Source organism: Panonychus citri, unplaced genomic scaffold (assembly GCF_014898815.1).
Source record: "Panonychus citri isolate SS breed McGregor unplaced genomic scaffold, ASM1489881v1 Contig00050, whole genome shotgun sequence".
In the NCBI taxonomy this organism is placed as follows: domain Eukaryota; kingdom Metazoa; phylum Arthropoda; class Arachnida; order Trombidiformes; family Tetranychidae; genus Panonychus; species Panonychus citri.
Genome location: NW_026515455.1, coordinates 289,722 through 302,284, shown reverse-complemented (window position 1 = coordinate 302,284; position 12,563 = coordinate 289,722). Strand labels below are relative to the sequence as shown.

The 12,563-nt window shown below is 32.2% G+C and overlaps 3 protein-coding genes across 5 annotated transcripts; 1 reads left to right on the top strand and 2 right to left on the bottom strand.

The window, feature by feature from the left end:
- Positions 1 to 1,487: 1,487 nt before the first annotated feature.
- Positions 1,488 to 4,680, bottom strand: LOC128385791 (uncharacterized). Its single transcript, XM_053344707.1, has 4 exons — positions 4,537 to 4,680; positions 2,268 to 4,312; positions 2,095 to 2,192; positions 1,488 to 2,003 (listed from the first exon to the last, which is right to left on the bottom strand). The coding sequence occupies exons 2-4, from the start codon at positions 4,295 to 4,297 to the stop codon at positions 1,585 to 1,587; spliced, it is 2,547 nt and encodes an 848-aa protein (XP_053200682.1). The 5' UTR covers positions 4,298 to 4,312; positions 4,537 to 4,680; the 3' UTR covers positions 1,488 to 1,584.
- A 144-nt stretch (positions 4,681 to 4,824) lies between these two features.
- Positions 4,825 to 5,798, bottom strand: LOC128385794 (dihydrofolate reductase-like). The gene has a single exon (XM_053344712.1). The coding sequence runs from the start codon at positions 5,608 to 5,610 to the stop codon at positions 5,050 to 5,052; it is 561 nt and encodes a 186-aa protein (XP_053200687.1). The 5' UTR covers positions 5,611 to 5,798; the 3' UTR covers positions 4,825 to 5,049.
- Positions 5,799 to 5,957: 159 nt separating this feature from the next.
- Positions 5,958 to 12,381, top strand: LOC128385792 (phosphatidylinositol 4-phosphate 5-kinase type-1 alpha-like). 3 transcript variants are annotated; one of them, XM_053344708.1, is made up of 7 exons: positions 5,958 to 6,900; positions 7,052 to 7,704; positions 8,115 to 8,247; positions 8,356 to 8,443; positions 9,093 to 9,155; positions 10,364 to 10,498; positions 11,746 to 12,381. In XM_053344708.1, the coding sequence occupies exons 1-7, from the start codon at positions 6,412 to 6,414 to the stop codon at positions 12,255 to 12,257; spliced, it is 2,073 nt and encodes a 690-aa protein (XP_053200683.1). In that variant the 5' UTR covers positions 5,958 to 6,411; the 3' UTR covers positions 12,258 to 12,381. The 3 variants fall into 3 exon arrangements, with proteins under 3 accessions (XP_053200683.1, XP_053200685.1, XP_053200684.1); XM_053344709.1 differs by lacking the exon at positions 9,093 to 9,155 and having other exon boundaries at positions 5,960 to 6,900; XM_053344710.1 differs by lacking the exons at positions 9,093 to 9,155; positions 10,364 to 10,498 and having other exon boundaries at positions 5,959 to 6,900.
- Positions 12,382 to 12,563: the final 182 nt, after the last annotated feature.

The window sequence follows — 12,563 nt, the reverse complement described above, 5'->3', positions numbered from 1 at the left end:
AGAAAGAAAGAGAAGATGATGTTTTCTTTTCATCTTCTTCTTGTCAATTATCATTTTCTATTTTTTTCCTCTTACTCTTATGGTTTCCGTTGATTAACTTTTATCATCACTGCCCCAGGGAATAAATATCTTACATGCAAGACAAAGATGATAGAAGATGAAGATGAAGATGATAAGATTTCAATAAGAGTTTATCTTCATCATCACAACCTTGAGACTAACAAGAAAGGTGAGTTTACACTTTTACCTTTAAACGAGATGAAAAAAATTTGCTTCTGTTTTTATCCAACTAACATATTAACCTAAATAATAATAAACAAGTTTCCAAATCAAATTATCAAACTATTGAAATTAACCATGAAATTGTTTTCACCAAATTGCAAACAATTAGCTAATCATCAAGTTAATTATATCCATATAAATGAATTAGCATCTTGATCCTTAAACTCTGAGGATGAAAGGGAATTGATTAAAATCATGATTCTGTTTAAATTTGATACAATTGATTATCACTGAATTAATTAGTTTGCTTGTAAAACAAATTGTCATCAATACAATTGAGTATCAAATTGCTCAAAGTGATACTATGATTAGCTAATTGCTTATTCAAAACATCATTCTAATTATGTAATCACTTTACATGTTCAATTAATTGTTCTAAAATTAAAATTGATCATATTTTGTTCAACTTTGGGAATTTCAAATCATCTAATGATGATTGAATTAAATGTAATCACACCTTAATTTCAATTTGATAATAACAAAGTTGTTTCTGTAATAAGTTTGATGATTGTGAAAAGTTTTACACTTTAAACAATTAAATTGATTAATTTTGATTGATACCTTTCTGGGTGTATTCATGGTGATGAACAAGGTAAATGTATCATAGATTCTTATGACGTTGAAGCTTAGATTTCAACTCATTCATCAATTAGATTAAAAAATGAAAATTAAAATAATCAATTAATCTTTATGTTGGCTTACAAAATTTTTTAAAAATTCGATTTGAGTTTGAACAATATTGTTTTCTCCGAGTGATCCGATAACATAAATCACTAAACTTTTTTTCTCGTTAAAATCTAAATTTTTGATTTGTCCATCGAATTATTTTAGATTATTTAATATGGAGCTTCAACTTATCTTTTATATGCTTATGAAAGTTTTTTCCTTCTCGAATTATCATCTTTTCATCAATTTGATCGCTAAATTGTTAATTTCGTGGTAGAAATTATCTCATTCAGTGTTTATCATGATTATCTGATTCAGTTACAACCAAAGGAAATTTTCAGTCATTTTATTAATCATAATCTATTATTTTCTCTCTCATTGCTTCATGGAATAAATTTCGAGGCCTCATCCGCTCAGAAGTTATTAATCCTTTTGTTGCATTTTCTCATCACTATTGACCATTAAAACAGTTAATTATATGAACCTAGTGAGATGTGAAGATGGAATCAAGAAGGGGATCCGAGGAAGAAAACTGCTACTTTTGGAGTGACAAGTTTTTTATTAAATTGATTCAATTGTCATAGCAAAGGATTCGAATGGTTCGATAATTTATCAACAATTAACTTTATAATGAGATCAAAGATGAATGATTTTATCTAAATGAATAAGATGCCAAATTATCTTATCGGGAGGTCGATTGGTGATGAATGAAGAAAGTTTGACCAGTAAACGAATCGATTCAGGCCATTCGTTGATGTCACAGGTCCTTGTTTCGGGTGCAGATATTGGACTATATCTTGTAAATGATTTATCGGATAAATAATCAATTGATTTATTAGTATAATCAGCGTCAAAAATATTCATTGATTGTGATGATGAAGATGACAAAGGTGATGAAATTCTGATCTGGTTTATTCGTTTAGCGATAAACTTTTTCGCCTCATAGAAATGGTAAACTGTGAGTGGTGGAGGATCGATTTCACAGGATTCCACTTTAAATGATTCCTCCATGGCTTTGGAAAAATCCGCTTTGAACTCCTTCGTTAAAAAATAGACTAGAAAGTTGGAATATGAAAAAATCGGAAATATTAATCATCGCAAAGGTACAAATAGAAGAGAGTTTAATAATTAAGGAGAGATTCATACATCTTTGGTTATGCTGAACAGTTGAACCGAACCAATTATTAGCAATTTTATCACGATGATAGCGAATTACATCAATATCGGATATTTCGCTGTACAGACTAGAAATTAAAATCGACAAGAAAATTAGATTTTATTGATCGTCAATACTTTCGTCTTCGAATTTAAATACTCACTTTTTATTCAATGGAAAATAATGACGATTCATCAATTTCCATATGGCCTGATTATCACTGAACCAATCGTTCCATATAAAAGACTCAGGCCATTTCTCGCAAACGTTTTTCGAGATGCGCTTTTCTATGCTACCGTTCAAAATGAAAATCTTTTTGAGAATAACAAGTATGGAACAAATTGAGAAAATCTCATAACAAGGAATAAACTTGGAATTCTTATCAACTCTGGAATGAGAACTGATTTTTTTAAATGTCGACCAACTAATGTGTTTCGTGATCAAACCAACGAATCGAAGTGGAAGATTCAAATCATAAAGATGTCTGGTTAACATTTCGATGAAATCAGGATGGGGCAGGGCAGGAATTGCGAGAAATTTTCGCAAGAAAGCAGTTTGATAATCGAGTGTATCTGAATTCACACCTCGCTTTGGTTGTAGATGTATAATGTCGTTGTTGGAAACAGTGATCCATTTTTCTGGAAGAACATTAATTGCACCAAAATAAGTTAAATGTCCCATGAAAATCCAATGAATTATATCACCAACATGGACATTGTAACCGGTGATTCGAAATGCTAATAGAATGAATTGTAAAGTTCTATGTATCGTCATTCTCTCTATGGTAATATAATTGGCATGACTGAGAATATTTTTATCCTTCTCATTGTCTCCAATTATCTTCTCGAGAAGTTGACTTCTTTTCGTCAATTCTACATCCTTTATTTTAGAACTTTTTTCTTCCAATCCACCGTCATCACCAACACCATCACCACCATCATCGTCATCGTCATCAGAATTCTTGTTACTTAAAACCTTCTTCGCTGATTCTTGTTCTTGTGCTCTTTCTTTTTCTTTTTCTTCTTTTTCTTTTTCTTGTTGTTGTTGTTGTTCTTTTTCTTCTTCTTCTTCTTCTTGTTCTTTTTCTTTTTCCTTTTCTGGTTCAACCTCTTCGTCGATTTCGTCGTCAGACACAATTTCCTTCATAAGCGAATCAAAATCGGCACCTTTATCAAATCTCTCAAGTAATGATCGAGCTTTTCGCTTCAACTTCTGATAGATTCTTGGACGAGATATGGGCTTAGCAAATTCTAGTCCATTAATATCAAGCTGTCTTTCATTAGTAAGTACCGAGGATGTCGCTTTGGTGGCAAGAGGACTGAATTGTTCTGATGAAACAGATGAATCGAGTGAATTAGATAAGCTTGTAGATCCATCGGATTCATAATCAGCAAAATTTTCACCGTCTTCTATTGCGGGAGGATTGTGACTGTAATTAAATAGGAAATTATCATCCATATCTTTATCCCATTCAATTTCCATAGGCACATCGTCGAGGTCACAATTTTCATATTGTACACAGTCAGTCTCGGGTTTTCTTGATTCTTCAACGTCTTCGTCATAATTTCCTTCAACAGGCTTTTTGTACCGTTCGTCCTTATTTTCATCATCGCTACTGCTCAAATCGTAAAATCGAGTGATCTGTTTCTCTCCGTATTCTATCATAGTGTGTCTTTTGAATCGGACGAGTCCACAATAAGCTTTTTCCTTGGACTTTTTTGCTGATTTTTGGGGTAATTGTTCAACATTTCGTCTTCCTTCACCGATTATTTGTAAATCTCTGTAGCTTGAGTTGATATGAGATTTTGGTTCATCCTCACTTTTACCAGTGAAAGCAAGTTCACCTTTGGCCAAATATTCTGTCCATAGACTAAATAATATCACTCGAAATTGTGGTCCAAGGTTCAATCCTTTCTCTAATTGTGAACATTGGTGATTTAATATTATGTTGTAGGCTTCAACCATCGTCCAAGCTTCACCAGGATTAAAGGTTCTTTTCTTTCTTGTTTTCCTGTTCCTATCATCGAAGGCTAATTGTTTAAGATTCCAATCACCTTCTTCATATTGTCTCACTTCCAATGTAAATCCAATTCTCTGAGTGTTACAGGTAAGACAATAATATAAACCGGAAATTTCTTCAAATCCTTGAGATGAACCGCAAGTTGTACAGGTTTGGATTCCATCAGTTTCCATCTTCACTTATTGTATCTAAAAAAATGATAAAAGTATTCAGATTAATTTAAAGAAATTTATGCTCATAACAATCAAAATAAAGATAAAAAATAACAATAATCAACGAAAATCAACCAATGATCAGCGAGAGAAAACCGAGTAACAGAAAATTTTGACCGCGTAAAAGAATAGGAAAAAACATATGATCTTTTGGAGAAGAGTTGAGATAAATTGTATGATTAGAATAGAAATTGACTTACTTTTGTTAAGACACAATTTAAGAAAAGAAATTTACACACAGTTAATGGCGAAAATGTTACAATCAATAAGCTCTGAATTGTAAATTAACCACAAGAGAGAACAATGTTTACACTGAATGGAACATGTTGTTGTTATGGTTAAGCGAAAACCAGTTTATCTAAAGTGAATTGATGAAACTTATGATCGCTGAGAAGCCGAAGAAAACGATCGCTGAGCAGACAAATAAAGCGATGAAGTAAATAAATATTATCGAGAAATGGAAAAATTTCCTCCAAGACATGATTAGATTAGTTGATCAACTGAACAATTTAATGTTTCCAAAAATGAGTGAAAGTAAACAACAACAAAGATCAGCTCAGAGTTTGAGCAGAATTTTGTTTCTTTCATAACAAAAATCAATGGAATTTACTTAACCTTTTTTCTCGTTTCGTCTTTTTTTTACACTAATTGTAAATAGAATCACAATTTTCTAAATAAAGAAGATCAATTGTTCATCTGATTCATTGATTATGTTATAGTTCAATAGATTTACGTTGATACACATGGAATTTGTACTTTAACCCATTCTCTTCTTGAATCTCTTTGGGAACTGTTTCTTTACTAATCTCTTGGAATATTTTCTCATCAAATTTAGGGAAAAATGAATCACAATCAAAATTTGCTTCTATTCGGGTGAGATAGATTGTTGAACATTCTGGAAATGTTAAAGCCTCGCGATAAATTTGTTCACCACCGACAATGAATATCTGGTCAACTTCATCCATACACGAAGCTTGAACCAGGGCTGATTTTAGATCACTGAAAACACCATCCGATTTAATTGGTTTTTCGGTGACTGTACGACTGACAATCAAGTTAATCCTTCCATCTAATGGTCGGTATTTCTCGGGAATCGATTCCCATGTTTTCCGCCCCATGATAACAGCGTTTTTCTTTGATTCATCATCGCTGGTAATTGTTATCCGAGTGAAATAATTCATCTCATTCTTAAGACGCCAAGGTAACTTATTATTCACTCCGATTCCATAATTGTCACAAATGGCAGCGATTAGGGAGAAGTTTCTTATCTTCATTGTGAATAAACAAACAAACAAAACAATTAAAACCCGATGACAATCACTAATTAACTAAACTGTTTTATCGATGAAAAATTAGACTAATGTATCGATACTTATGCTCAATACTATCGATGGAATAAAATAAATTGAAGAAAATAGAATGTAAATGATTTTAAATTCTAAATAACATACTAAACTTTGAAATGATTGATTAGAATTAATTTTGTAAACATTGATTGAGGAACAGAAAAATAATCGAAATGATTAATGTTTTTGGAGAAAAATAAATTTGAAAAGCGCGCGCATTTTCATAGAAGCGAAAAGTCAATCGATGAGAGGAACAGTCGAGTGAGGGAGCTACTGAAGATTCGATGGATGAAGTCCTTTTGTTTATTGTGGAAAAAGTTAAATGACCAGAGAGGGAAGAAATCAATTTCCACCTCTAACAAGTAAATGATTGTTTAGTTAATTAGCTAATTAATCAATTGATTAGTTGTACAAATTAAGAGATCAGCGAGTAACTGATCAATCGTTTTTTAATAGATTGTGTGTTTTCTTTTCTCTCGTCTATAAGTATCTCATGTGATATCAGTTTCTTTTTGGATTTTGATCTCCGAGTTTGCCTTCAACTCAATTAGAATTGGATTCATTACAAAAGGAGTTGATCCCATTTTCGGGCTTACAATTAGGCTTAACCGTTTGTCTATCAACACTGAATAGTTGATATTCAATTGTTTACCTTTTCCCTTTCCTTTCCTCTCCTTTCTTGTGGTTTAATCTTTTTTCACTCGTTATCGGTCCCATTATTTATTCAGGATGGAATTGGAAACTACCAAATCCAATCAGGAGAAAAAGATTGGTCACCGACGTGTTGATGAAACGGGACAGGTTACATATAAGAAAATTGAAACATCTCAAATATGTGGATCCATACAATTAGGTGTTGGATACTCTGCAGGCAGTGTTGCATCCAGACCCGAAAGAAATGTTCTAGTGCAGGATTTTGCTATGGTGGAAACAACCTCGTTCCCAGCATCAGGAAGTAACATTACCCCTGCTCATCATTATACCGATTTCAAGTTTAAAAGTTATGCTCCAGTTGCATTCCGACATTTTCGTGATCTGTTTAGTATTGCGCCTGGAGATTTTCTACTCTCCATTTGTAATGAACCCATGAGAGAACTTTCCAATCCTGGTGCTTCTGGAAGTGTTTTTTATATCAGTGCTGATAGTGAATTTATCATCAAAACAGTTCAGCGCAAAGAAGCCGATTTTCTTCGGACACTTTTGCCTGGTTATTACTTGGTAAGAATCTCAATCTTTTCTTGTCTATCTCTATCTATCTCTCTATCTCTCTCTCTCTCTCTCAGTCTAATGCTTATCATATAATATCACACCCTTTTACTCATATGATTATTTACTTTTTATTTACTTTTTTATTCTTTTCATCTCTTAGAATCTGAAACAAAATCCTCGGACACTATTGCCAAAATTTTTTGGTCTTTATTGTTATATTTGTAGGGGTAAAAATGTTAGGGTTTGTGTAATGAACAATCTTTTACCGTCCTTCATCAAATTCCATCAGAAATATGATTTGAAAGGCTCAACATACAAAAGGAAAGCTAATAAAGATGAAAAGAAGAAGGAATTTCCAACATTTAAAGATTTAGACTTTTTAGAACATCATCCTGAAGGAATCTACCTCGAGGCCGAAACTTATAGTGCTCTAATGAAAACCATCGATGACGATTGTCTTGTATTAGAAAGTTTTGAGATTATGGATTATTCACTTTTGGTTGGTATCCACAATTTAGATCTCTCAGATAAAGAAAAACAGGATCAAGTTCGTGATAAAATGGCCACGGTGGCAGCTGAAGCCGCTGCTGAGGCTCGTGGTCGGGGTATTGGTGACAACAGTGGTAGTGGTGGTGTTAGTGCAAGTGAACAAATAAAAAATTCAACAATTAATTCAACCGGCAATGGTGATGGTAAATCATCAAATCTTTCTAGAAATAAATCAATTAATCGTCAAAAGCTTGCAGCTCACTCAACTGCAATGGAATCCATTCAAGCTGAAGCCGAACCGATTGATGAAGAAGAAGACATTCCGTACGCATGAAAACTTATTACTTGAAATGCTCCTGAAAGCTGTTCTATTTGTAATACATCAGAATTTTGCTAACCGTTGATTGTTTTCTTAACATCGAGTAGTACTAAAAGTCTACCAATCTTGAGAATACAAAAATAGTGAGAAAGAGAGAGTGGAAAACCAATTTCTCTTCAAGTATAGTCATGAATAACAAATCAACCCTTAATTTCCTGTAACTAATATTATCTGAATTGAAGTATGAAAGAAACAAAAAACATCAACCAGTTGCAATTTTCTGTGTGTTCAAGTGTAATTTTTTGCTTCTATCTCTTTGCTTTTGCACATTATTACTTATCAACTATAAATCAAATTTCTCTCTCTCTTTTTCTCCTATTCTTTTGCCGATCATTTTTGCTCCTCGTTCTCACAGAGTTGGTGGTATTCCTGCAAGAAACAATAAAGGAGAGAGATTACTACTATTCATGGGGATCATCGATATTCTTCAAAGTTATAGATTAAAGAAGAGATTAGAACATACTATCAAATCTGTATTAACCGATGGGGTAAGAACACGATCAGAATTTTCTGTTCATCAACTTGATCCACTATTTAGTGGCTTTATCCGCATCTTCGTCCTTATTGAAACATTTTCTATCTTTTTTTTCCAACAGGACACAATATCTGTACATAGGCCTGGTTTCTATGCTCGAAGGTTTAAAGATTTCTTTGCAAAGAAAGTTTTCAAAGAGATTCCTTCCCGTAAGTTTAATTACAATCAATTCTATTGCACTAATCATTTTTAAATCATCAGATTAAATTTATTAATGAAACATATTTATATTTTTAAAGAGGTGTCAGTCTTAGGTATAAATAATACCTTTAAAGATGAGCATAATAGGAAAGATAGAGCACAATTATTTTGCCAACTTTTGATTGTTTTCTAATCAATTTGATGTTGATTTTGATGGTTCCTGATTCGAGAAGAGAATATTATTTCCAAATATCCTCATGTTCATTTCCATGTTACTTGATATCCGTTATTCATATTAATGTATCGTTTTTGTCTATCAGATTATCAGTTTTTCTTACATTGTAATTGGTATTTTGTTTAGTCGTATATCGTTCATATTGTTTATTTGTTCAAATGTAACTCATATTCATCAACCTGCTGACTCTCTCTGACTCTCTCTCTCTTTTCTGTCTTCGCCTACTTTGCTTTCTATCTCTCTTTCTTGCTTCCTTCGATATGCTGTCCGATTGACCCACCCTGATTGAACCTAATCAACTTGCTGTTATCCAAATTAATATCAATCACACGCATAAACCATTTTCATTAACCAAAAATCAAATTTAAACAAAAACTAACCAATAACCCAACAAAAAATTAACGAACCTTAATTAACAAAAGTGGATTTACCAGAAATCAAAGGGCCTCATCGTAAATTTCGTACCTTGGTCTCTAGTTATATGGGTATGAGAGTTATCATAATAACCATCCTACCTTAATCTTTTCTTAATCCAATTTAATTCAGTTTACATTTACTTAATTATCGATTATTACTCTTGTTTTGTTTTGTTTGCTTTTCAAATTAATTATTTTCGCTGCTTTTTCACCCTCTTTTCCAAAATACTTTGACATTTACATCCTTTCTATCATATTAAGAGCTTTGAAACGAATTTCAAAACTCTACTAATTATTTGCATGCATCTCAAAAGTATCAACATAAAGCACAATTTGTTGATCATTTACATGAAACTTTCTTGGACTGATTATATCGCATGACCAGTTTCATGTATTATTTTACCTGGAAAACGTTGTTAGCATTGTTCAATATACTATGTAGGTGTTTCAACCTGATATATTGATTAACCCAAAAACCCAAGTAATATTTTTGATAACATGATTTACAGTTAAGCATCAACCTATTGAATATTATCTTTACAATAATAATTTGATTGCACAATTTTACCATTGAGATTAAATTACATACATAGTGATAGAAACCTAAATTAAATCAACCCTAACTAACCTCCCTTTTGCTGTAGCTCAAAATAGTAAATGATTAAATGACTAATCCATTTTTCTTATACATCTTTCATTTAGTATAAACTTTACATTCCAATATTGTAGTTATTAGAAAAGTTAAATTATCTCTTTTCCTGTTTTCTTTTATCTCTTAATCCCATGATTATCATTCCCTTGATATTAATAATGATAGTTGAGTAAATGCATGGACTCGACTTTCATGGTATCATTTTTCATCCTTCATTTATTTACCTTTTGATGCTTTACTGAGAACCAGTGTTTAGATAGACTTACCTTTAGGATTATTATGATGCATCTTATTAGTTAATTGTTTATACTCAGATATTAATTATAATTTAACTTTCGAGTTGAAATTATGGTTTTGTTTATATAAAATTTATATTTTCTATTTTTATACTTTGTTTTTATATTTTCAATCTCTTTGCTTATATTATTGTTTTTTGTTTCTCTTAATTGTTATCACCTCAATCACACACCATGTTTATTGATCGTCTTCTATAATTATGTATATTAATATCAATTAATATTGTCCAATACTAATTATTGTCTTTTTTGTCTCTCTCTATGTCTCTCTTTGTCCTCTCCCTTTGTTTTATCTCTCTCTCTCTCTCTCTCTCTCTCTCTTCATGTAGCTCTTAAACACTCACCATCAAAGAGGAAGAATACCTTCCAAAGATTCCAAAAATCATCCACATCAGAACAAACTGAGATTAACAAACCGATTAGCCAAGTTGCATCAACTGAATCATCATCTAAAGACGTTCCTAGTACGGTTATGTTTATAACTTGTCTGTGATCTATTTTTCTTAATCGCGTTTGTCTTGACCACAAAATGCAATTACAGTCAATCAACTTGGTGTGAATTCACCATTCGCATTTAGTATGAAATGATTTCAAATGAATTGATTAAACACCTTTAATCCTTTTTAGCTCAAGGTAAGATAAACATTTGAAATGGTTTCAAATTAGATTGAAAATTAATTTTTATTACTTTCTCACCATATGACTCATGCTATTGGAGATCATTTCATGCTAATTTAGAACCATTTCACGTTAATCTTGCACAAAATTAAGCACTGAAAGGATTACCGTTAATCCTTTTCACCCGAAATGGAAACCATTTGATACTAATTGGAAAGTGTATTCATACCAAGTTGGTTTACTGTATAACTTGATGATCTGTGGTACTTTTTAAAAGTTATTTTAATCTCATAATAGTGAACAAAATGAGTTCGAATTATGATAACTCGAGAATAATTACGAAAGTGAGATTTTAAGATTTAGAAAGACGAAGTGATTGTTTGTTTTTGTTTCGAACTCAATTTAAATTGATTGATTTTTAATCGAATTTAGGAATTTCTAGTTAACAATGATTGAAGATTTAAATTTTCACTAAAATTAAATCTTAGCAATTAGATTTACCATCCTGATTACGAATACATTTTAGTCAAATTTCAGTATCAAGGTCTAATCTTTTGCTTAATGCTTTTTAGTTATGAGCTTAATTAACTAATTGCTTTATTGGTTTGATCAAAAAGAACATTTTCCAGGCATTGAATTGTTTCAATCAGAATCATCATATCGTTTCCACGTTATAATTAAACTAATCAAATCAAATCTAATTTGATACACAATTTTATCTCATGAGATTATTGTTTTTGTTTTTATAAACATTTTTTTCTGATTGTGATTCTTTTATCATTATTATCAACAGAATGAACAATTAAATGCTAGGAGAAATGTCCTTAAGCTTTTGCTTACCTTTTAATGCGTAATTAAACACTAATCAAATTGCTTTTCTTTTGCCATTTAGAAACTGTCAAATGTCTGATGATCGTAATTGAATGAGTATCCAACTAATATTACCTAGTTAACTCTCTTAAATCACTGTGATAAATTTCACTTGATGCTCATTCATTTGCAATTATCCGATGTTCATGTTTAAATTTTAGTGCTTGCGATTGAATTTTTTTGTCAAAACTAATATGTAACTTTATTGATCTCTGTCCATTAGGCTCGACACCAGGTTCAAAAACAAGTCAACCGCCTGTAGCTATTTCACAGCAACAAAGTGCACGATTCATGTTGACTAATCCAATCGTCTCAAGTGTCACTGCTACTGCCGCTGCCGCCGCCGCCGCCGCTGCTGCTGCTACAACCTCTTCCTCAACCAACACTGGAGTCACAATTTCCTCTGCTAAGAATACAAATGTCAAATTTATCGCTGAAAGCTCATCTTCACCAGCATCTACCACATCATCACCAATCCACTCTTCACGATACAAGTCAACCATTGAACCGGCTCCCAGCTTACGAACCGTAGTGATCAAACAAGCCGCAATCGATTGCAATAGCAGTGTCACAAGTAATTCCAGTGTCACCTCTTCTGGGATCGGGTCAACCTCACGGACGATAACATGGACACCACCGTTAAGCATAGAGAGAAGCACACCAACCTACACTGAAGGAACACCCTCCTTGACAGAATCAAGTGAAAGCAGTGATATTGGTAATCAACTTGATTAACTCGGAACACAATTAATCAACAATCTCCTTCATCATTCCTTTAAAAATCAGTTCGACCATTATTTAATCGCCATTGGACTTCCCTCAGTTGATCAATGATTAAAAAATACTGTCAATATTTAAATTAATTTGGTCGTTAACACGATGAAAATGATTATAAATCAGTTTGATTAAGAGAAAATGACGAAAATGATTAGTTGATCGAAACCATAAATTGAATGACCAAAGAGCCATCGTACTTACAATTACACTTCCATGAGAGCTTTCTAGTTGATTTATTAGGCGTGTTAATTATTATCTAATTTA